The following is a 26,570-nucleotide window of genomic DNA, read 5'->3' on the forward strand; positions in this document are numbered from 1 at the left end:
CATTTGTATTATTGAAAGATATGTTGCCATTGGCGCATGCGTACTGTCTCACCAGCATCGCCTAGCAGCGCAGGACGCTCCGCTCCGTAGCACAGACCCCCCCCCGGAAGTGACGCCGGCACACAGTTGTGGCGCCGGCACCCAGAAGTGGCACGCGCATGAATGAGCGTGGAAGCAGCCGGTTTGGTAAGTGCTATTTATGGATCCCCGGTTCACTGATGTGACCAACAGGATACAGACGCCATAACCGCGCACTCTGCCACTGCAGATCCCGACATCTCGCCGACCGCCATTGTGGTCACGTGAGTCAAACCCAGTAGCAGGGCTCTGCTCTGGGTAACCAGCACACTTTTTTTTGCCCTTGTCCCTTGGTTATGCTCTAAGGGAAATGTGTTTAATTTTGTGGACTATGTTCACGTGTTGGTTTTAATTAGTGCACTTTATTATTATTATTGTTGCACCTTATTGGCCTATGAATTTTTCTTGCACCTTGTTTTCTTGTTGCACTCTATGTATTATTATTTACATTGGGTAACGCATTATTGACCACATTTCTTGTTTGCCCTGGAGCCACTGATGAACCCATTAATTGGGGGAAACGCGTTTGGCGGGCTATACACTTGTTCTAGTCTAGGGGCTGACCAAGGGATAGACCGTTGCAGGGGTCGTCCTTTCAAGGACGAGTGCCCCGACAGCTCCCTGAGCGAGCAGGGCAAGTGGGCACAACATCTCCCCTGTCAGGGTGTATTAGGGTTATAGCCCCACCCCACCTGGTCTCTATATTTTTCCCGGTCACCCCACATTGTCTCTACTCAGGCCATTGAATTGTCTGACTCCAACTATCATCGCTAGTTGTGGCCTCTGGGCCTCCTTCACCTATCTTCTTGTTGTTTGTATGTCAGTGGGGATTCTGTTGTTTTAAATAGCACGATTAAACGTTACGTTTTACATGTTTTTACCCCTTCTGTGAACCGTTATTTCTAGCAGGGTATTTGTTTTGCTTTATCTGTGAAGTATAAGTTCAACCAGGGAATTGAAGGGTGTAAGGGGATAAGGGGAAGGGATGTTGTAAGCATTAATGTTATTTTGTTCCAGGAATGTATCTAACCCTGTTTTAAAGCTATTAATTGTTCCTGCTGTGACCAGTTCCTGAGGTAGACTGTTCCATAAATTCACAGTTCTTATGGTAAAGAAGGCGTGTCGCCCCTTGATATAATAATTTTTTTGGGCAGCTTGCTGAATTATCTAGCAGACTGCTTTTGGTGGATAGTTGCGATCTGTGTTATTTGTTGGATCAGACGCACTTATAAATATAATGTTATTCATCCGCCGGTGATCTGTGATATCCATGGTTTGTGCGGATTATAATTGTTTGCTTGGTGTCACCCTTGGTTTTATGGGCTTCTAATTAAAAGTTATGTTTTATCAGCCTATTTCTCTGAGATAAAGATTTTTGGTCGATAGACTTGATATGCTTTTTCTGTGATACTTTATTGGAGTAAATTTAAGCAAAGTTTTCCTCTATAGCGACTTTTTAGCGACAGTCACATTTAATTAATCTTTTACTACTGCAAGTCAATTTCTAAAACTTGCTTAAATAAGCAAAAATCGATTTTCTTGTTTTTCTCGCTCTTAGGGATGATTGTCACACAGAAAATTGCATAGTCGCAGTTGCGACTTTTTTGCGACAATTATATGGAAAAAAAAACGGGTAAATGCTTTCATAAATGTACACATAAAAGTCAAGTACACCTAAAGTCATGTACAGTAGGACTGTAACACTCACAAGCACACATTCCATAAAAATGTCATATATTTCAAATGTCAAATGTGATATGTCTTGTGTCCTCGTGCTCAGGATACTTTACTGGCCAGAAGGTATTCCTGTTACTTACAGAAGCATGTAATAAAAGTCAAAGGTAACAGAATGTCAAATAAATTTTATCTACAAAAATGTCTAGCATAAGAAAATGTCTAGCATAAGAAAACGTCTAGCATAAGAAAATGTCTAGTGTTCTGGGTAGAAGTGTGTAATGTCAAGGGACCCCAATAGCCAAGGCAGAGAGCCTCCGGCAACCCAATCCGCTAGTGTCATGTCTAGTCTTGTATAAAGTATTTGTAATAAACAGCTCTCCGGGCGGACATACTGGCCGTGAGTGCATCTCTCCCCGTCGGCTCCTGGCGGGGCTGGGATTCGCTTTGGGGGATGCGCCCGCATGGGAGTCCCAGCCCGTCACTCACCTCCGTCCCTGGCCTCTGTCTCTCAGCTCCGAAGCGCGTGCCCTCACCTCCTAGCGCGCACCAGAGCTTTGAAATTTAAAGGGCCACTGCGCCCGTAATTAGTATTAAAACCTGCAGCATTATTATAAGTTTTAGCACCTCCCTAGTACCCTTGCCGGATCTTTGTTTGCCTTGCGCCTTAGAGAAAGCAGTCCTAGTGTTTCCTTGCCATATACCAGACCTTTGTATTCCGTGACCCGACCGTGTTTCTAGCCGCCAGCCTATTGACCTTCTGCTACCCTACTGACTACGCTCCTGTGCCACCTGCCCTGACCTCTAGCCAGCCTGACTACGTCCTGCCTATCCCTTTGGTGCCATGCATCACCTCACCCGCCTGTGTGGTCAAGTCGTGCCAGGGGAAGCGACCTGGGTGTCACCTGCAGCAGCAAGTCCAACCCGCTTTGCGGCAGGCTCTGGTGAAAACCAGCGGCACCTTAGACTCGGCTCCCTGGCACGGCCTGCGTCATCTGCCACACAGGTCCAGTGGATCCACTACATAACCCGCTGCAGACTACCGTGGAAATACGGATCTACTACTCCCTGGGTACCTGCCGTCTGCGGTGAGTCTTACAGTAAGATCCGGCCATGGATCCCGCCAAGGTACCTCTGCCTGAGGATTCGGATTTCTCCTCCGAAGTGGTTCATCAGTTGCAACAATTGGCCCATCAGGCACAGCAATTAAATCAACTGTCCGCCATGGCGCAGCTACTTCTGACTGTGCAGCAGCAGTCCCCATCAGTTCCTGCAGCTCCTTCAGCAGCTAAGCTTCCCCTTCCCATGAAGTTTGATGGAGATCCTAAGCAGTGTAGGGGCTTTGTGACACAGTGCTCCTTGCACCTGGAGCTCAAGGCGGATCTGTTTCCTACGGAACGTGCTATGGTGGCCTTTGTGATCAGTCTCTTGTCTGGAAAGACCCTGGCCTGGGCTACTCCGCTCTAGGATCATAGCGATCCAATTACCTTCAACCTCACGGCTTTCCTGGCTTAATTCCTCAGCGTTTTTTAAAAACCCGCACGTGTCTCCTCTGCCGAGTCTGCGCTTCTTAACCTGAGTCCAGGGACTTCCTCTGTGGGAGACTATGCACTCCAGTTTCGTATCCTTGCTTCTGAATTGACATGGAACGACGAGGCCTTGTGTGCTATATTTAAAAAAGGATTTTCTAGTAGCATAAAGGACGCTCTTGCTGCTCGAGATCTTCCATCTAACCTGTGTGAACTGATCCATTTGGCCGCTCTAATTGATGTACGTTTGCCCGAAAGACAGGATTAGCTCCTAAAAGAAAAGTGGATTTTCTGAAAAGGCTATGCCAGAGGATCATACTCGCCTCACCAACGAGGAAAGATACCGATGTCACAGCAAGAATTTGTGCCTATACTGTGCCAGTCCGGAACATTTCCTCAAGGACTGCCCTTCCTGTTCTCAGAATCCAGGCAAACGTCCGAACTTAGGATATGTAGGAGGGACTTTTCTGGGTGTTTGCACCATCTCTTCTTGTTTGAATATTTCCGTACAAGTCCACATTTCTGCTAAGACTTCTTTCTTCGCTACCGCATTTTTGGACTCTGGTTCTGCTGGCAATTTTATTGATCATGAAAACAAAAAGTTCTTTCAGCTCACCTCCTCCACGGTCTGCACAGACTTCGAGCCTGGCCTGGCTTCATACGTGTCAGCAATTGAAGAAAGAAGTAGTCCAGCAGTACCTTTAAAATGTTGAATTTTATTCTTTCCTTTAAAATGAAGAGCACACTCCAAACACCATCACCATGTCGGGAGGCAACTCACATGGACGCGTTTCGAACGCATGCGCGTTCTTGATCACATCTCCATGGTACTGCTGGGCTAATCTTTCTTCAATTGCTGACAATTTTATTGATGCCTCACTCATGCATGAACATCTTGGACCGTAATCAATCTCCTCCAAAAATGTTTGTCCCACAAGAAGAGGGGAAGACCAAAGGGGGGGGTACTGTAATAAACAGCACTCCGGCCGGACATACCGGCCGTGAGTGCATCTTTCCCCTTATGTCGTCTCCTTGCGGGGCTGGGATTCACATCGCGGGACGCACCCGCATGCGAGTCCCAGCCCGTCACTCACCTCTGTCCCCGGCCTCTGTCTCTCAGCTCCGATGCGCATGCCCCCGGCTCCTAGCGCGCGCGTCGGAGCTTTGAAATTTAAAGGGCCAGTGTGCCCGTAATTAGTATTAACACCTGCACCCTTATTATAAGTTTTAGCACCTCTCTAGTACCCTTGCCAGATCTTTGTTTGCCTTGCGCCTTAGAGAAAGCAGTCCTAGTGTTTCCTTGCAATGTACCAGGCCTTTGTATTCCGTGACCCGATCGTGTTTCAAGCTGCCAGCCTATTGACCTTCTGCTACCCTACTGACTACGCTCCTGTGCCGCCTGCCCTGACCTCTAGCCAACCTGACTCCATCCTGCCTATTCCTTCGGTGCATCACCTCAGCCACCTATGTGGTCGAGTCGTGTCAGGGGTAGCGACCTGGGTGTCGCCTGCCGCAGAAAGTACATCCTGCTTTGCGGTGGGCTCTGGTGAAAACCAGTGGCACCTTAGACTCCGCTCCCTGGCACGGCTCGTGTCATCTGCCACACAGGTCCAGTGGATCCACTACATCACCCGCTCCAGACTACTGTGGAACTACGGATCTCCTACTCCCTGGGTACCTGCCATCTGCGGTGAGTTTTACAGTATTGTTATGCATAGTCAAATGTCATAATATGCATAGTCAAATGTCATAGTAGATATAGTCATAGTCCATAAGTCATGTTATACCATAGTCATAGGTATATTGTTGTTATTATTGTACTCCGTCATACAGTCTACCGGAGCATGTATGGACATTTATACAGAGACTCTATTGCATTGTCAGCTTTTGTTAAAACCACAGCCTGGAAATGGATGTTGGGTTACAATGCCCCAGGACTCCATTTGGACCCAAGGCCGCTTCGACATGCAAAGCCTTACAGAACCATTCATCAAGGAGAACTTCTGTTAAGTAGGGGGGTTTGTGATGTCCCAGTACGGGATATAGTCCCGTACAGTACTTAGGCCCTGTCAGGTTGAGTCCCTTTGTGTCCTAGGGGCTCTCCTGCAGTGTCTCCCCCTTAGTAATATGTATTATGTATAGTGTTATGGATAAAGGACCTTTAAGGACCATTGAGTTAGTAACATGATAATGTGTTAACATGATGTGTTTGTTACCCAGAGAGCACCAGCTAACCAGGTGACCTGCAGCTAGACCTATGGGCTTCTGGCGCAGCCCCCTTTATGAGAGGGGCAGCTGTTACAATCTCTCTCTTCCTACTGAGGCACAGTAAAGACCAGATGTCTCAGAGCTAGTGTCCAGCACATCTAGAGGCCTCAAGACACCTACAGCCACATACCAGTAAGTCCCAGAAAGCTGCGAGGTCCTTCTGTTTTACTGATCACCTCTCTGGGATCCTGGCCTAGCTGTAAAGACTATTTCTATCTGTATACCTCAGTAAAGCTACCGTTAACCCTTACCTGGTCTTGGACTATTATTACACTGCCTAACATTGGGATGGTGGTACTACCATTCGGGTGGTTACTGGGAAAACCACGCCCTGGCGTCATGAACTTTTAGGAGTTAATAACAACTTGCCCCTGGGCTACAACATCTGCCCCATACCTCACCTCCTCACACCCTGTGGCCGACCACACTGTCATCACAAGATCAGACTGGTGATGTGAAGGGGGGAGCTGGTATTTCTGCTCATTAGAATCCCTGATGCCTTATCTAGAAAATCATAAATCTAATGAGAAGGAGAGATGGAGCAGACTGCTTCTAGAGCCTGTGACATGACGTCACTGGTTACAGCGGCACAGCTGAAATAGAAGATCTATGGCTAAAAATATTATATTAGTAAGTTGCTTTAAATTATACTTTTTGACACCATACACAGATTGTTTCTTTCTCTGGACAACCCCTTTAATGTCAAAGTTATGGTAACATGTTGTAACTTGTGGTAACTAACAGCAGTTTCACAGCTAGAGGATTTTCCATCCAAATTTTCAGATAGAAGATCCAAAGTCAAACAGAACAGCAAAGTGAATGAGATGTTAGGTCATTCATATATAGCAGAATTTAGAAATCAGCCCAGCTTCATTGTGGGATCTGTATTGCTCTTTAAACACTTTTTTTTTACACTTGCTCTGAGTTGAGGGGTTTCCAAAGCAAAAATCCACCATATGTGTAAAGATTAGTACATTATTTTATCGCAAATTCTGGCACACAACACATGCAACACAAAAATCCTACAAAACCCATTCAGAAAAAGCCTTAGTAATTGAGGCCCAGTGTCTATATGCTGAAACCCCTTAACAAAGCATTTTAAATTGTACCATTATTATAACCCCACTATACTACAAGTGAGAGGTATTGATCACAAATTTACCATGAGAGAAAGGGATGTGTTCAAAAAGAGGGCACAATGTGAAAGCAAATGGAAATGGAAGCTAAAAACATCGCTCTCTCAAGGCCTCAATGAGACACTGAGCTTCCTTAAATGTTATACTTTAGTGATTTTTTTTTTAAATGCATAGTGATCCTAGTTTTTAATGGTCTCAATGTTTTATCTTTGTTATAGATTTCATGTCATCATTAAAGGAGTACTCCGGGATGGGAAAATTGCCTGGTATACTGCCAGCAGTAAAAAAAAATAGAATATCCAAGTGGAAACAGCTCACCTCCAGACTGTTAGCACCCGTGCTCGGATAGGCCGGTACCGCCCCTGGCCTCACAACGAAGGAACAAAGAAGAAATATCCAGCATCCAGGTGAGTTCCAAGGGTATACTTTATAGGAGGTAGCAAATACACGTATAACTCTGACGCGTTTCGCGCGTTAGCGCTTAGTCATAGAGTAATAAAACAGTGATACAATACACTTATAAGTACTAAAACCATTTGATCACATGACCATGTTGCAAAAAAAACACATACAAAATCCGTCCTGGATTCTGGTAAATCTATAACCAGAAATGGAATGACAGCTATACAATTTCTCAGTACCTGTTCACACCTGCGAATTAAAAATGACCAGAAATTATCTAATATATCTGAGTATGTAACAATCAGAATAGGTGGCGAAATATTCAAAGCAAGGAAAAAAAACAAATCTAATTTAACTAAACATAAACATAACAGAATCTTATCCGAAACTCTTCAGAAAAAATTCCCTGAGGATTTAATACTAACATGCATGTATAGAAGCCAAAATATCTAAAAATGGGAGATAATTAGTAGGTATATATTGATATCTGTAACTACACAGGTATCAAACAGAGGGGAGAGGATCATGTTGAATTATGATTATTGCATTGCCACATCTACGCATAATTATAAAACCAAAACTATAAGAAGGTAAGCATACATATGTGTATATGTTTTTAATAATTTCTTACCCCATTATATCAATGTGTTACAATGGATAATTATGATGTTAATAATTTGCTTTCTACACATATATGTCTCCAGTGGATAGGTCGTTTTATTGACGACCTACTACTGGTGTGGAAAGGGTCTGAATGTGAATTTGGAGATTTCATGAAATTTATCAACCAAAATGAATTTAATCTAAAATTTACGTCACATTATAGTAATGAGTCAGTAAACTTTTTGGATATCACTATTTCATCAGATGAATATGGTGTTAAAATTAATCCATATAGGAAGGAAACAGCAAGCAATGCAATATTGCTTGCTAGTTCCTGTCATCCACGCCATGTAGTTAAAAATATACCATTCGGCCGTATTAAACGTAATTGCTCATATCCTAAAAACCTTCCTAGAAGAGAATAATAAATGGAGAAAACGCTTCTATGAGAGAGGCTATTCTATGCAGGATATACAAATAGCAGAAGAGAGAGTGGATAGAATAGATAGGAAGGATCTAATAGAGGAAAAACGATAAATCAATCAAGAGAGGACAAAAGTAAAAAATGGATTAATTTGGGAAAAAATTAAAAATGCGCGAAGAAGAGAAAACTGGTGTGAACATGGGCTTGAGGAAACCCACGCTTGTCACAGCCTACAGCAATCAGTTCATATGTATTAAACGGATCATTAACAAGTACTTACCTATCTTGGAAATGGATCCAATACTTAAAGTAACTATTGAGAGTGGTGTGAACGTTGTGTCAAGGAAAGGTCCCACTATAGGCTCTAAAGTGTCTCCTAGTTTATTCAGCAGTAACCCCAAAAAAACTTTTAATGGGAATTGGCTTAATACTACGGGAAACTGGAAATGTGGCCATAATAAATATATAACATGCTCATACATGAATATAAGTAGAGAATTTATGTCTTGTGTAACTAAAAAGAAATATGCCGTCAGATCTTATGTAAACTGTAATACAAGTTCAGTTATATACTTGTCCTCATGTGATATATGCCAACAACAATATGTTGGCTGTACGAGTAATCATCTGAAAGAGAGGATCAGACCGCATATTTCAGATTTCCGCATGGAGAAATTCAATATATCAGCTTTGAGCAGACACTTCAGAGAACAACATGCAGGAGACACTAGTAGCCTGAGTGTCATGGGAATAGAGAAAGTTAGGTGTAATACTAGAGGAGGAGACATGAGGAGAAAATTACTTAACCGAGAGACGTACTGGATGTTCATTTTGAACACCAGATACCCTCAAGTTTTAAATCATAGATTAGATTTAATTATGTCATATTGATAGTAGGTTATTTCCAGTTGATATATATTGTGGGTATTAAATAATAACTGAAAGGCAAAGATATATATCCATAAATATAATATAATAAAATTGTCAGGAACCGGACTGGAAGCGGGTAGTGGATCCTCTGTGTTAGTGAGGCGATGGCGTGGGCCGTACCAGGGGACCGGTTCTAAGAAGTTATTGGTTTTCACCAGAGCCCGCCGCAAGGCGGGATGGACGTGCTGCGGAGGTAACTCCCAGGTCGTATCCCCCGATAGCGACTCAACCTCACTAACAGCTGAGATAGGCGTAGTACACAAGGACAAGGCGAAGGCAAGGTCGGACCTAGCAAGAGGTCAAGGCAGGCGGCAAAGGTTCGTAGTCAGGGGCAACGGCAAGGGTCTGGATACACAGGCTTGGGATACACACAAAACGCTTTCTCAGGGCACTAGGGCAACAAGATCCGGCAAGGGCAGGAAGGAGAAGTGGATATTTATATGTTCTGCAATGATTGGGCCAGGCACCAATTAGTGGTGCGCTGGTCCTTTAAATTTCAGCAAGCCGGCACGCGCGCCCTAGGGAGCCGGTAAGAAGAAGACGGAGGCGTGAGGCGAGTGACATGGGGCGCGATCCGAGAGCGGGCACGTCCCGTGCCTCGGATCGCGTCCCCTCCGGTGACAAGGGAGCAGCGCTCCGGTCAGTGGTGCTGACCGGAGCGCTGCATGTAGAGGCACACCGTGAGCACTCCGGGGAGGCAGCGGGACCCGGAGCGCTCGGCGTGACAGTACCCCCCCCTTGGGTCTCCCCTTCTTTTTGGAACCGAGGAATCTGTAGATGAGTTCCTTGTCTAAAATATTGGCCTCGGGTTCCCATGATCTTTTTTCAGGGCCACAATTCTCCCAATCCACCCCAAAAATTTTTTTTTACCTCGGACGACCTTGGAGGCGAGGATTTTCTTGACGGAGAAGACATCAGAGGAGCCAGAGATAGGAGCAGGAACAGAGACCTTGGGAGAAAAGTGGTTAAGTACGAGAGGTTTGAGAAGAGACACATGGAAAGAGTTAGGAATACGAAGAGAAGGGGGAAGATGAAGCTTGTAGGAGACAGAATTGATTTGATTCTTGATTTTAAAAGGCCCGAGGTACAGAGGACCAAGCTTGTAGCTAGGGACACGGAAACGGATGTATTTGGTAGAGAGCCAGACTTTGTCACCGGGGGGAAAAGAAAGGAGGAATTCTTCTCTTTTTGTCAGCATGTCTCTTCATGTGAGATGAGGCCAGTAGGAGCGACTTTTGAGTCTCTTTCCAGATGGAGGAGAAATCTTGAATCAATTCGTCCACGGCAGGGACTCCAGAAGAAGTGAGAATGGGGAGGGGGGGAGAGGATGACGGCCGTACACCACAAAAAATGGAGATTGGGAGGAAGATTCAGAATTTTTGAAGTTGTACGAGAATTCAGCCCAGGGCAGAAGATCAACCCAATCGTCTTGACGGGGGAAGACAAAATGTCGAAGGTAGTCACCAAGAATCTGGTTTACTCTTTCCACTTGTCCATTGGATTGCGGATGATAGGAGGAAGAGAAATTTAATTTGATTTTTAATTGACTAAAAAGTGCTCTCCAAAATTTAGAAACAAATTGAATGCCTCTATCAGACACAATATGCGTGGGAAGTCCGTGGAGACGATAAATGTGGAGAATTTTTTTTAGCCAATTGAGGCACAGAGGGAAGACCTGGAAGTGGGACAAAATGAGCCATTTTGGAAAAACTATCCACGACCAGCCAAATGACAGTGTTGCCATGAGATACATGAAGGTCAGTGATAAAGTCCATACCTATATGGGACCATGGTTGTTCAGGCACAGGCAGAGGAAGGAGAAGACCAGCCGGCTTCTGGCGTGGAGTTTTGTCACGTGCACACACTGTACAGGCCCATACAAAATCCGTCACATCTTTCTCCAGAGAGGACCACCAATAATGTCTGGCAATTAACTGTATGGACTTTTTGATTCCAGCATGACCAGCCAGGTGGGAGGAATGACCCCATTTGAGAGTTTGGAGGCGAAGACATGGAGGAACATCCCTTTTTCCAGGAGGAATTGGCACTAGAGAAGCAGGAGCAGAGGAGATCAGACATTCTGGAGGTATGATGTGTTGAGGAAAAGCTTCAGATTCTGAGACATCGGTGGAACATGATAGAGCATCTGCCCTGATATTCTTGTCCGCAGGGCGAAAATGAATCTGAAAATTGAAACGGGCAAAAAACAATGGCCATCTAGCCTGGCGAGGATTTAAACGCTGGGCGGACTGGAGATAGGACAAGTTTTTGTGGCCCGTGTAGATGATGATGGGATGAAGGGACCCTTCCAGAAGATGTCTCCACTCTTCGAGTGCCAATTTGATGGCCAATAATTCACGGTCACCTATGGAATAGTTTTTTTCAGGAGGGGAAAAAGTTTGGGAGAAAAATCCGCAAGTGACAATTTTTCCTTTAGCGTTTTTTTGTAGAAGAACAGCTCCGGCTCCATCTGAGGAGGCATCAACCTCAAGGAAGAAAAGTTTGAGAGGATCAGGCCTGGACAAGACTGGTGCAGAGGCGAAGGCGGCTTTGAGATGATTAAAGGCTTCCTCCGCCTGTGGAGGCCAGGATTTCAGATTAGCATTCTTCTTGGTTAATGCTACAATAGGAGCAACGATGGTGAAGAAGTGGGGAATGAATTGTCGGTAATAATTAGCAAATCCGAGAAATTGTTGGATAGCTCGTAGACCTGTGGGGCGTGGCCAATCCATTACCGCAGATAGCTTGTCAGGGTCCATTTGAAGGCCTTGGCTGGACACTATGTAACCCAGGAAGGGTAGACTGCTGCGTTCAAAGAGACATTTCTCAATCTTGGCATAAAGATGATTTTTGCGTAGGCGCTGAAGCACTTGATGGACATGGAGGCGATGTTCCTCTAGGTTGGGGAAAAAAATTAGGATGTCATCTAGATAGACTACCACACAGGAATACAGCATGTCCCGAAAGATCTCATTGACAAAGTCCTGAAACACTGCAGGGGCATTGCAAAGTCCAAAGGGCATGACATGGTACTCGAAGTGACCATCTCTAGTATTGAAGGCGGTTTTCCATTCATCACCTTGTTGAATACGGATGAGGTTATATGCGCCCCTTAGATCCAGTTTGGTGAAAAAATTTTCCACACGCAGTCGGTCAAAGAGTTCGGAGATCAGAGGCAAAGGATAGCAATTCTTTACTGTGATTTTATTAAGACCGTGGTAGTCTATACAAGGGCGTAGAGATCAGTCTTTTTTGGAACAAAGAAGAATCCAGCTCCGGCTGGAGAGGAAGATTTTCGGATAAAACCTCTTTTTAGGTTTTCCTGAATGTATTCAGACATGGCTTGTGTTTCTGGAGCGGAGAGTGGGTAAATCCTTCCACGGGGCGGAGTGGTACCAGGGAGCAAGTCGATAGGACAGTCAAAGGGTCTATGTGGAGGTAAGACCTCTGCTTGCTTTTTACAAAAAACGTCTGAATAGTCCTGATAGGCCTTTGGAAGACCAGGCAATGGAGGAGCGATGGAGACTTGATTGACAGGAACCGACTTAAGACATCGCTTGTGGCAGGAAGGTCCAGTCGAGGATAGGTGCGTGACACTGGAGCCAGGGCAAGCCAAGAAGAATTTCTGAAGTACAATTGGGCAATACGAAAAATTCGATATTTTCTAGATGGTGAACTCCAATGTTCATGAGCAGGGGTTCAGTGCGATAACACACGGTGCAGACCAGTCTCTCTCCATTCACCGAGGCTATGAAGAGAGGTTTGACGAGACGGGTAACAGGAATATAGTACCTGTTGATGAGTGAAACTTCGATGAAATTTCCTGCTGAACCAGAGTCCAGAAAGGTCTCAGCAGAGAAGGAAGAGTTAGTGGGCAAGGAAATCCGTACCGGAATAGTAAGACGTGGAGAGGAAGAATTCACACCTAGTAACGCCTCTCCCACGTTCACTAGGTGCGTGCGTTTCCCTGACGCGGAGGACGAAGAGGACAGTCCTTTAAGAAATGCTAAGAGCTCGCACAGTATAAACACAAGTTCTCGTTCCTACGGCGAGTCCTCTCTTGTTGGGTCAGGCGAGACCGGTCCACTTGCATGGCCTCCTAGGCGGAAGGCACAGTAAAAGGTGGCAATGGATGCTGAAAGAGAGGAGCCAGGCGCGGATTACGCCTGGTGCGAACAAGATCTTTATCCTGGTGAAGCTCCTGGCGTCTTTCAATGTAGCGCATATCAATGCGGGTAGCCAAATGAATGAGATCAGACAGGGAGGAAGGTATCTCTCGTGCGGCCAGACAATCCTTGATGTGGCTGGATAAACCTTTCTTGAAGGTCGCGCAGAGAGCCTCAATATTCCAGGCCAACTCAGAGACCAGAGTACGGAACTGTACGGCATATTCGCCCACTGTAGAGTCTCCTTGGACGAGGTTTAGCAGGGCTGTTTCAGCGGAAGAGACACGGACAGGTTCCTCAAAGACACTGCGTAGTTCGATGAAGAAGGACTGGTTGGTAGCAATAGCAGGATCGTTGCGGTCCCAAAGCGGTGTGGCCCAGGACAAGGCCTTTCCAGATAGCAGACTGACCACGAATGCCACCTTAGACCGTTCAGTGGGAAAGTGGTCCAACATGATCTCCAGGTGCAGCGAACACTGGGTCAGGAACCCACGGCAGAGCTTAGAATCCCCATCAAACTTGTCAGGTAGAGACAGGCGGACTCTGGACGTGGAGGCGGCAGCTCGCTGTGGAGGAGATGCTGGAGCTGGCGGAGGAGATGGTTGCTGCTGTGGAGGTAGAAGCTGCTGGAACGTAACAGTCAACTGTGACAGCTGCTGTCCTTGTTGAGCGATCTGCTTGGACTGCTGGGCGATCACGGTGGTGAGATCAGCGAGGCTTGGCAGTGGTACCTCAGCGGGATCCATGGCCGGATCTACTGTCAGGAACCGGACTGGAAGCGGGTAGTGGATCCTCTGTGTTAGTGAGGCGATGGCGTGGGCCGTACCAGGGGACCGGTACTAAGAAGTTACTGGTTTTCACCAGAGCCCGCCACAAGGCGGGATGGACTTGCTGCGGCGGTAACTCCCAGGTAGTACCCCCCGATAGCGACTCAACCTCACTAACAGCTGAGATAGGCGTAGTACATAAGGACAAGGCGAAGGAAAGGTCGGATGTAGCCAGAGGTCAAGGCAGGCGGCAAAGGTTCGTAGTCAGGGGCAACGGCAAGGGTCTGGATACACAGGCTAGGGATACACACAAATGCTTTCTCAGGGCACTAGGACAACAAGATCCGGCAAGGGCAGGAAGGGGAAGTGGATATTTATATGTTCTGCAATGATTGGGCCAGGCACTAATTCGTGGTGCACTGGTCCTTTAAATTTCAGCAAGCCGGCACGCGCACCCTAGGGATGGGGGCCGTGCGCGCCGGGAGAAAGCAGACGGAGGCGTGAGGTGAGTGACATGGGGCGCGATCCGAGAGCGGGCACATCCCGTGCCTCGGATCGCGTTCCCTCCGGTGACAAGGGCGCAGCGGGACCCGGAGTGCTCGGCGTGACAAAAATAAAATGATGTATGATCATGAACAAAGCAAAATTAAGAAATTCATGGGGATATAGTTTATTCTTCAGTTGGAATATACTACATCACAATAATGATCGACTCATAGGAATAGAATAATAAATAACACATAGTATAATATAAATATAAAATGAATTAATCATAACATAATTAATCTAATATGTATGGCTATTGCAATATAATGATAACAAATAATACAGTATAATATTAATTGATATATATATATATATATATATATATATGCATAGAATACTTACTAATAATAATATAAAATAAGACATATCTGTGTAGAAAACAAATCATTAACATCATAATTATCCATTGTAACACAGTGATATAATGGGGTAAGAAATTATTAAAAAACATATACACATATGTATGCTTACCTTCTTATAGTTTTGGTTTTATAATTATGCGTAGATGTGGCAATGCAATAATCATAATTCAACATGATCCTCTCCCCTCTGTTTGATACCTGTGTAGTTACAGATATCAATATATACCTTCTAATTATCTCCCATTGTTAGATATTTTGGCTTCTATACATGCATGTTAGTATTAAATCCTCAGGGAATTTTTTCTGAAGAGTTTCGGATAAGATTCTTTTATGTTTATGTTTAGTTAAATTAGATTTGGTTTTTTTCCTTGCTTTGAATATTTTGCCACCTATTCTGGTTGTTACGTACTCAGATATAATAGATAATTTCTAGTCATTTTGAAATCGCAGGTGTGAACAGGTACTGAGAAATTGTATAGCTGTCATTCCATTTCTGGTTTTAGATTTACCAGAATCCAGTACGGATTTTGTATGTGTTTTTTTGCAACATGGTCATGTGATCAAATGGTTTTAGTACTTATAAGTGTATTGTATCACTGTTTTATTACTCTATGACTAAGCGCTAACACGCAAAACGCGTCAGAGTTATACGTGCATTTGCTACCTCCAATAAAGTATACCCTTGGAACTCAGCTGGATGCTGGATATTTCTTCTCTAAAAAAAATAGAGGTACATACCTTCCGTCGCTCCCCCCGGTACCTCCGGTAACCCGCTCTGGCCACCACCGCGATCTTCTTCCTGGTTGCCGGTGGTCGTCAAGTCATACTGCACTCAACCAATCCCCGGAGGCCGGAGCGGGTTACCAGAGGCATCAGGTGAGCGACGGAAGTTATGTACCTCTTTATTTTTTCTACTGCCAGCAGTATGACCGGCCACTTTCCCATCCCCGAGTTCTCCTTTAAGAATTGCAGGAAGAATCGCCCATGTGAGGGACATTGGAGAAGATCCCTCATGAATAATTTTTTTAAATGTATTTTTTATAATGTATTGAAATTTTTCTGTATGACTGTTTAAACATTGCACTTTATTGGTGTGTTTTTGAAGTGTTTTCTTTTGCACCTTATGAATATTATTGATGCACTGATACATTTTTAAATGTTGAAACAAAAGCAGGGAGCACGTGGTAGGTGTTCATGCTCCTGTGGTACTCTGTGGCGGCCATTGTTGCTGTGATGCTTTGTCTGTGGGGTGGTGTGGCCCGGAGCTGGGGGCTTGGTCAGGAAGCAGTGGGGCTGCATGACTACTGGGTCATTCCCCCTGTGGGCTTGGTGTCGCGGAGGCAGTGGTCGCCACCCGGCACTACGCCAGTGGTAGGTTAGGGACCCACTCTGATTAGGTGGCCTTGAGGTGGCAAGGGGGCTGGTACTTTTGGATCAAAATGTATACTAACAACCTGTTAGTTTTTGGAATTATGCTAAGAAGCAAGTAGATCAAAATAGAAATGGTGGATGTGCGGCTATGTTTCTGTTTCTCAATTTCTTTTTTTATATTTTTAAATGTCATGTACTATAAATTGTATTTATACGAATTCACATATTTTATGTATGTTTTTAATTGATGGTCTTATGTATCAATCACCTCGATTTGACTTTATATGAATTAATGTATTAATTTATTGTATGTATTTATTCACACAGTGCCTCAACACATAACAATATGCATCGCACATTTGCATTTGATTATTTTTTTATTCTGTAATTTATTCATGATTTAGTATCACCTGCCACTTGTATGTTTTAAGAAGCACTCTGGGTTTTTAACTTTTTATATTTTTTTTGCCCATATCCTGCACATTCACCATATCCAATCATATACAGTGCCATTTATTTTATCTCCTTAACGACGAAGGACATGTATTTATGTCCTCTGCCGGCTCTTGCAATATGCCGCGGAGTCATGCGGTGACCCTGCGTCATATCGCGACGGTCCCGGTGGCCATCAACGGCTGGGACCTGTGGCTAATACAGGACATCACCGATCGCGGTGATGCCCTGTATTAACCCTTCATATGCGGCGATCAAAGCTGACCGCCGCATCTGAATCGTAAGTGAAACTATCCCGGCTGCTCAGTCAGACTGTTCGGGACCGCCACGGTGAAATCGCGGCGTCCCGAACAGCTTACAGGACACCGGGAGGGACCCTACCTGCCTCCTCGTTTCCGATCGGCAAATGACTGCTCTGTGTCTGAGATCCAGGCAGTAGCAGTCAAGCACCGATAACACTTATCACAAGCATGTTAATACATGAGAGCGATCTGTGTAAAAGATCAGTGTATGTAATGTTATAGGCCCCTATGGAAGCTATAACATTGCAAAAAAAAAAGTTTAAAAAAAGTGTTAAGAGATCATTTAACCCCTTCCCTAATAAAAGTTTGAATCACCCCCCTTTTCCCATTAAAAAAATAAAACAGTGTAAATAAAAATAAACATATATGGTATAGCCGCGTGCAGAAATGTCCGAACTATAAAAATATATTGTTAATTAAACCGCCCGGTCAATGGCGTACACGTAAAAAAATTCCAAATTCCAAAGAAGCGTATTTTTGGTCACTTTTTATACCATTAAAAAATGAATAAAGTGATCGAAAAGTCAGATCAAAACAAAAATGGTACCAATATAAACTTCAGATCACGGCGCAAAAAAATTAGTTATAGGGGTCAGAAGAGGACATTTTTATTTTTAAACGTTTACATTTTCCTGCATGTAGTTGATGATTTTTTTCAGAAGTAGGACAAAATTAAACCTATATAAATAGGGTACCATTTTAACCGTATGGACCTACAGAATAATGATAAGGTGTAATTTCTACCCAAATATGCACTGCGTAGAAACGGAAGCCCCCAAAATTTACAAAATGGCGTTTTTTCTTCGATTTTGTCGCACAATTATTATTTTTTTCATTTCGCCATGGATTTTTTTGGGTAAAATGACTAATGTCACTGCAAAGTAGAATTGGTGATGCAAAAAATAGCTGAATCTATCTATACCAGTATGCCAAGGTCCAAATCAGTATGTAGAAGGATGGTCAGAATCAGGCCTAATGGTTAAAATTCAAGGAGACTACATCAGTCCAGAATCACAAGACAGAAGGGATAATACAAGTAACAAGTGAGGTGTCAAAGGCACAGAAATACAATACAGCAAGAATTTATATGAGGCAGCAAAGACCAATCACAGATGACTGATAGAGTGGCATCTGCACTGCCTGAAAGGCTAAACAGTCAGGTCCATTGTGCAGCAGAGACCAGGGCCACCACTGGACTGTGTACTAAGGCCATTCAAATTCACTTTTCACTCATCTAGGTCTCAGATTGTGGCACTATGCTGCTGTGCTGAATAAACTGGTCAAGACTAGAGTTGAGCGAACTTTTAAAAGTTTGGATCGCCAGACTCGTCAAACTTTTTTGAAATCGTGAGTTCGGTTCGGCTCGGTTTGACTCGAATCGGCAATTAAATAAGTCCCTAAACACGTTTATAACACTGCCTAACACCTCTAAATCCATGTCTAACACTGTTAGGAATGTATTCAAGTAGTTTTAAAGTGTTTGTATGGATCAGTTATAGTGACATGCGGTAACCCATGATAACTATTCCTGCCCGCCCATTTTTTCGGCTTATTAACGCCAAAGTAAAGCGGCATAAAGTATTCCTGAGGCTGCGCTTCCACTTATTTTTTTTCTGGCAGTTTTTGAGCCAAAGTCAGAAATGGATCCATAAGGGAGGAGAAGTGTAAGTCCTTCCTTTATATGTCCTATTCCTTTTGAATACATTTCTGGCTTTGGCTCCATAGCTGCAGTGGCAGTTTTCCAAAACCTGCCAGAAAAAAAAAACAAAGTGGAAACTTAGCCTGAAAAAGATCTTTCCTTGCAGCAGGAAAACCAGCACTCCAATCCAAACTCCGGAATATGTTTTTACCATATTCCGTAGTTTGAATTGGAGTGCTGGTTTTCCTCCTGCAAGAAAAGATCTTTCTCAGTCTCATCGTACCTACGGCAGCTATGACCCATGCACCGGGCCTACTCATTAATTGGAGTTATAATGTGTGGAGGGGTGAGCAGACATTTCCTTTCTTTTTGACTATAAAGTATCCCTGGTTGTCAGTAGATGCCTGTCAATGTTAATATGCACACAGAGGCATGGGAAGGCACCGTAGCTTTATCCTGGCATGCCAAAAATTATCCCTTTTTTTTAGTAGTAACATAATTGGCATTCTAAAATAGTGAAGAAGAAATAGCTCTTGTATGAAAAGCCGAAAAATTCATTTGATGGATTGTGTATGTGTAGGCCTGGCTGGTAGGGTAATTGTGGATTGGTATTACTAGAAGAAGCACGTGTACAGCAGGTGGTGGCTTACTGAGGTTAACAGCGTACAGCATAAGATGGAAGACAGATGTTTATAGCGTACAGCACAAGATGGTAGACTGATGTCACTAGCATCCGGCAGGGTGGTGGTAGCACTGTCTAATCAGTGGCATCTAGCACCAGAGGTTTAAATTCCTCACTGATCCATGCCTGATGCCTTTTAGTAAAAGTCAGTTTTTCCATGCTACTGGCTGACAATCTTGTTCACATGAGGGTGACCACACTGCTGTGCTGAACACTCTCGCGGAAGCCACAATAGAGGGTGGGTAAGACAGAACACTCATGGCAAACTGGACAAGTTCTGGCCAATGGTCTAATCTGGTGAGCCAGATGTCCATTTGGTCTGGCTGGCTGGAGGTTTCCCAAAAAGTCCAATTCATTTTAGCCAGCAGCCCTGCCTGGCTGCAGTGAGGTTGCAAAAGCAAACACAACAAATTTGATTTTGGCCAGCAGCCATGGCTGGCCGCAGGGTGGTTGCAAAAGCAACTGCTGAAAATTTAAATTTGGCCAGCAGCCCTAGCTGGCTGCAGGATGGTTGCAAACACAACAAATTTGATTTTGGCCAACAGCCCTGGCTGGCCGCAAGGTGGTTGTAAAAGTAACCGCTGTAAATTTGTTAAATTTCGTCCAGCCAGATGGCCCAGGCCTGGCTGGAAGTAGGAGCAATGAATGGAGCAAAACTATTCTTTGAACATGTATTGCCACTGGCTGTAAGTACAATGCCACCTATCAACCATGGCATGCAGGGTACGGTTGTCTCAGCAAAATAATGAAGACTAGGTACTCATTTTGGCCAGCAGCTCAGGTTGGCTGCAGGATGGTTGCAAACTCAACAAATTTGAATTTGTCCAGCAGCCCTTACTGGCCGCAGGATGGTTGCAAAAGCAAAGACGATACATTTGTAAACCATTCTAGACTGTTTAGGATAGAACCAGAATTTTATCAAAAGATAACTTTGACAACTATTATATGGCATAGTGCAATTCTACATTATAATTAATATGTAAAATAGTCTACCAAACTTTTCATGCAAAACGTTTACATGTACCATGGTATTACCTACCTCTTTAATTCTTTTGGCCCACTTGGTATAATCCTTTCTTATGAAGAATCTGTCGCTTTCATTTGCATTAGGGTTATATTCTCCAACAGGTTCTTTTGTAAAGGTTTTGTTTGGAAACACAACAACATGTAATAATTCTAATCTTATACTGGATATTCCCATTTCATCAAAAACTATTTCATCCCCAGAAGGAGTTTGGAAATGTAAATTTTTTATAAATTTGTTCGGCTGAAAAGATTTTAATAAATCAAAATTATAGGTTAATTTTAGAATGCCCATGTCCCACATTACCCATTCTTATTTGTTAATCTTACAAGGAAGCTTCACTGACATCATCTAAAAAAAAATTAGCATGGACATAGGAAAAGTAATGAGACCTTTTGCTTTGACACTCTGGTGCCTCCTTTTTCTCTTGAAATGAAGAGCACAGTGGACTCCAAAAATCTTAAATGAAAGATAATTAGAACAACCAGGACTGTTACATCTGGCCACCAAAGTAGTCATGAAAGAAGGGACTTGGTAAGAGAGGTGACCAAATACCCAAACCCACTTTTTTCCTTTGGCTGAGTTCCAAAGATCCTGTATGCAGATAGAAGAAACTTCCAAGAGCCGAACCATAACTGTAGCACTCCACAAAGCTGGTCTTTATAGCAGAAAGGTCAGTGACATGAAAGCCTGCCTGGAGTTTGCAAAATAGCACCTTAAGGCAAAGTCGACCCTAGGCTGGCACACAGGATGCCCCACACGCAAGCACCGGCAGAGGAAGAAGAAGGCATCAAGCTTACGCTTATGGGGGGACATTTATCATTGTAAGTAAAGCATATTTTACACTTTTTTTGTGCGCTGGTAATGTGTAGGAGCACCAAATTTATTAAATGCACCCAGGGCATTTGATAAATTTTTGTGTAGAAACACATCTCCTGGATTTTCACTGGTTAAATTATTTTGTGACTTTTTAATCCTGCTGCGCAAAAATTTGCTACTTTTCTACACATACACCAAAAAGCTAAGCCAGGTCTGGGCTGGTGTATTTTTGTGACTTTTGGGAATTGTTGGCACAAAAAAATTTGCGACTTTTCACAAAAGTCTTTACATGACCACTGCATAGTGAAAAGGATAAATGCTGTACTGCAAGTCAACATTGTGAAGAAAGTCGCAAAAAAGGTGCAAAAAAACAGATAACAAAACAGCTCTAAATGCAATGATAAATGTCCCCCCTAAACTGCAAACAGGTGCTGTAACAGTGCACATCTGCTCAACACCAGAAAGTAGAGAGGCTACAGAGGCAATCGAAGTCCCTGCTGCCTGTCGGCGGCATGAAGCTCAGTTGAAGCAGAGGAGCCAGCAGCCGGGACTTCCAGTGCCTCCTTGTGCTTCATTCTCAGCAGTGCCTCTACTCTACTCAGAGACTCTGCTTGTGCTAGAAACTTTCATTCCCACCGCTAAAAATTATTTTTTTTGTTAAACCCCTTTATAAATGGCACGAATGGCAAAATAAACTCTTTCCGATAGAAATGCTCTTTATTTGGTTAAACCCAGAAAAGAAAGGTAAAACACAGGTCAGCTCACTGCACATTGCTTTGTGTAGTTGTGTGATATATTTCCCTGGGCATGTTGTGCAGTTACACTGCTGGAATTTGTAGTGCAGCAACTTGACCCAGTAATGCAGATCACTGAGATCAGCCCACTGCACAATTCTTTGCTCAGATCGCTTTGTATTGTAGTGTGGGATCAGTAGTTCCCCAATGAGTTGTTCTTTGCACTGCTCAGTGCTCATCTTTCATGTGATCTTGCTGCGAGCTGTAAAATGTTCTGGGCTACCATGATGTCATCTCAGGGTTGATAAGGCCTTATCCCATGCTGAAATGGTGCTAAAACACTATGTATTCCTCATCCCTTCTCCCACAATTGCGCTGAATGACCAGACACTTTTCCGTTAGTTTTTATTTCCTAACACTTTTGGGCTACATATTTTTCCATTACACATAAAGCTGATGAAATCAATCTTGAGCTAGCTGAGCCCAGTAAACTTGGATTTGACTGAAATTTAGAACTTTTACTGGTTTGGTTTGCATGAACTGGTCCAAAGACAAAAATATGTGCAAACCATAACGTTTGGCACCCAGAGGAAGTGGGAGGAGCAGGGGGCGGATGAAGTTATTGTGACCAGCATATCGTATAATAACCAAGGTTGTCATAATACTTGTTGGCTTAGGTGTCAAGTAGCTCAAAGGCCAATAGGAAACAGCAAGAGGGGAGGGAAGTTTTGCACAGCTAAAAGGTAGTCACAAGCCGGTCCCAGCACACAGTCAGAGCAGCAGAGAGAGATCATGTTGCAGGAATACAGAGAGATAGAGATAGGACAGACAGTGTGTGTGTGAACAGGGGTCACAATCCTTAAGCCACTATCCTTATCTTGGAGCCAGAACCCTTATGCTAACTATAATATCCGCAGTGCACAAATGCTATAGTGGCTAAAAATGATCCACAGCAAAGAAGTGATCATTCCCAGATTATATCTACTAGTGCATGAACATTATACCAAACTACCATATTTATCGGCTTATAACACGCACTTGTATATACTGGGCACCAAGGTGTCCCAACCCACATCCAGCCTTATGTTACAGTATCTTTAACCCTTTTAATCTGAGTGAATCCTATGAAGATCATATATAGAATTGGCATTACTCACCTGTTTTGCATGAATCCTCTGAAGAAATGATCCATGGTGTTTCCCATCTTTATTATCTGCCATGTTCATATTGTTCAAGGCGTGAGCAACAGCATAAACGCTAAGGTAAACACTGTATGTGGTCCGAAAGTTGTCAACATCATATTCCATGTTAGAAAGTGATTCTAGTGTATGGTTTTTCCTGCACCAGTACTTTTTATTTACTTTGTTATCTGGTGGCTCACAACGAAAATATGAAAGCCATATATGTTGAAGCATCTTGTTATTTGGGTAATCTACAGGGTTGGCTTTTTGAAGCACTTTCTTTAGGCCAATTATGTTGCCTTTCTGAGGAACAAATAATAATACTTCTTCCAAATAAAATATATATCTATCTTCTATCGCACGGCTATCAGTCAGTATATCTTTTGTAAAGATTAAATTGTGTTGGGTTTTTCGTAAAAAAATCTTTAATACTTTTTCTATTGACAAAAGTGAAGCATTAAGGACAAGAGTTCTTGCATTTGTTGTCTTTAAATGTTTTTTGTATATTTTAGAGATAAATTCATCAGTGTTTAGGAAATATTCCACACAAATCCCACTTTTTAAACTTTCCTCCTTAAGGTTTTCACTGGCTTTCAGGAGATCATCTTCATCACCAGTAATTAATCCAATCCATGTCCAACTAAAGTAGTTCAGTAACTTTATAATCACTTTGTTCACAACATTTGGCCCATGTGCAGTGCGGTAGAAGAATTTAAAATTTATTTTGTTATTTAAGCTTTCTCCGTAACTTATCTGAAAAACATGTGAAACATAATTTATTACTGAAGATAATTTGGTAATCTAAGGGTAAACTTGGGTTAACAGCACTGGAAATTCTGCAGCATTTTCACAGGTTATCTGTGTGATGGTAAAACCGAATTAGGCCATGTTCACACATTGTTTTTTAGCCTAATTTTAAGCCATAAATAGCTAAAAAGGCAAGTAAACCAAGTTTTGCAGCAGCAAGGAGATTATGCCGCTGCATTATTGGCAAGCCTGCTGTCAGTGACAGCTGGGGTCTCCAGAGAGAATGTAGGGATTATTAGGCCATGTTCACATGTCCGAATGTCCAGAATTCCGCATTGGAATTCAGCACAGAGATTCCACTGCAGCAAAGTTCTGTTGAATTCAACAGGATTCTGCTGCGCTGTGCACACGCCGGAATTTCCATGCCAGAAGTTTCCGGCATGGAAGTTCCGATTTTCATGTCCACAAAAAGAATGAACGTGTTCATTCTTTCTGCAGACACGGCATGGAATGCATATTATGCCGCCTGCAGTTTGCAGAAAATCTCTGCATGGAGATTTTCCGTGTGGACATTCCAATGTATGATCATTGCCTTAATGTCCCTGCCTTTCTAGTCATTTTATACATTACATGGAACCAGTATACAGTTATCCAGTAACCATTGTGCTTTCCTGTCGGTGATTATGTGATGGCCAGGTGCTCGGTAGCTGTAGAAGCTGCTGCTTGGTCTTGGCAGTCTTAGATGAGCTTTGCAGGGATTGTCAGGGGGCTGTATTTCACCCCCATCACACAGGTAAATACCATTCCCATAGTGACGTGTGGTGTGGAGGGCGCACGCCACACCACACGTCACTATGGGAATGGTATTTACCTGTGTGATGGGGGAGTGAAGGTAGTCTGATGAAACGCCCAGAAGGGGCGTGAAACAATTGTCACTGCACCTGTGCTCCTGCAATGGCATCCTGCGTATGCTGTACTGCTCCAACCCTGCACTGAAAATAAATGAAAACTGCTGCACCGTGAAACCTTTGAGTGCCTCCTTATTCTTTATTTCTCATTTATGGATGTTGCACTGTATGCTCTGGAGGATCGAGCACCTCGTTTGGTTCCAGCTAGTTGATTGCTTTGCTGCAGCACTGAGGGTTCGGCAGATAGCCAGAGCCTGCTAGAGACTATTTAAAACCATAGATGCCAGTGCCGATCTCTGTCCACTTTTCTCATGCACTTAGAAATAATGCCCCTTAGTGCTCCAACTCAGTAATAGTGCCCCCTTTGTGCCCTAGTGCCCCCACTCAGTAATGGAGCCACTAAGTAATGGTGCTCCTTAGTGCCTTCACTCTGTAATAATGCCTCTTTATGCTCCCATTCAATAATATTGCCCCTTATTCTGTCTTACTCAGGAGTAATGCTTTTTAGTAGCCCTATTCAGAACTAATGCTTTTTAGTATCTCCTCAGTAAATGTGCCCTTCATGTGCCTTCACTCAGTAAAAATACCCATTGCTGCCCCCTTTAAAAAGGTCTTCCTTAAAGTCCCCAATCAGCAATGGTGCCACCTTAGAAATCCACATTCAGTATAAAGGCATTATCCTACATAAGGTGACTTACTAATAAAGTGACATACAGTAATGGACATGCTTACCAAGGATCTGTGCTTGTGTTGGTGGTAAGTGGCCACGTCCTGTGCCCCCATCATGCTGCTGGCTTGTTATTTCGAATTAGCTACTTCCGTTTTCCATGGATCCCCTTAGGCTCCTTTCACACTATACTGTTTTTCCATTACAAAGACCTGTTACAATGTCCTGTTAAGAAAACCTAAGAAAAGCCTTAAAAATGTCCGTTAAAAAATCACATTCATGTCTATGGGATTTTTTGATTATCCGTTCTCACCCGTTATGACTAATGGACATTATTTGTGACTGGTGAAAAATTAGTGCATGTGATGTTTTTTCTCCCGTCACAAATTACGTCTGTTAGTCATAAAGGGCTATAATGGCTGAGAACGGATAATCAAAAAATCCCATAGACAATAATGGGATTTTTTAATGGACGTTTTTAAGAGTTTTCTTAGGTAGCAGGAACGTAGCAGGTGGCCAGTAGGCAGGCGACAATGAGTAGGGTCAGGTCACGGTATACAAGGGTCTGGAAAACTGCAAGACAACACATAAATCACTTTCACTAGGCACTAGGACAAAAAAGATTCCTCAAGGAGTGATGGGAGTTGCAAACAACAATTACGGGCACACTGGCCCTTTAAATCAAAGAGCTCCAGCATGGATGCCCAAGGAGGCGGGGCATGTGTGCCTGCACTGAGAGAAGACAGAATCAGGAGATGGGCACAGAGGTGAGAGATGGGCTGGGACTCGCATACTGGCGTGTTCCACGATGGGAATCCCAGCTCCGCCGTCTGGGGAAGTGAGAGGGGGAATGCGCTCTAGGCCAGCGTGTCTGGCCAGAGCGCAAGATGTAACAGTACCCCCCCCCATTTGGTCACCCCCTCTTTTTTAGGCTCAATAAAATGCTTGAGGAGATTACGGTCCAGGATGTTCTCCTCCTGCTCCCAGGATCTCTCCCCAGGGCCAAATCCCCTCCAGTCAGCCAAGAAGAATCGTGTTCCTCGCACGGTCTTGGTGGCAAAAATTTATTTGACCTGGTAAACATCTGAGGAACCTCAGATGGGCATGGGAGCAGTGTTCTTTTGTGAGCAACGGTTTAGTACCAGAGGTTTGAGGACA

At 43.7% G+C, this 26,570-nt stretch overlaps 1 protein-coding gene across 5 annotated transcripts in view; it reads right to left on the reverse strand.

Moving 5' to 3' along the window:
* The window catches only part of LOC130275364 (vomeronasal type-2 receptor 116-like), a 204,744-nt gene that overhangs the window by 21,571 nt on the left and 156,603 nt on the right, over window positions 1-26,570 (reverse strand). For all 5 annotated transcript variants that reach the window (XM_056523240.1, XM_056523243.1, XM_056523244.1 and 2 more), the window contains one exon: window positions 23,067-23,843. In XM_056523240.1, coding sequence (XP_056379215.1) covers window positions 23,067-23,843 — 777 coding nt within the window. The remainder of the gene's footprint in view (window positions 1-23,066; window positions 23,844-26,570) is intronic.

This window comes from Hyla sarda, chromosome 6 (assembly GCF_029499605.1).
Source record: "Hyla sarda isolate aHylSar1 chromosome 6, aHylSar1.hap1, whole genome shotgun sequence".
Taxonomy (NCBI): domain Eukaryota; kingdom Metazoa; phylum Chordata; class Amphibia; order Anura; family Hylidae; genus Hyla; species Hyla sarda.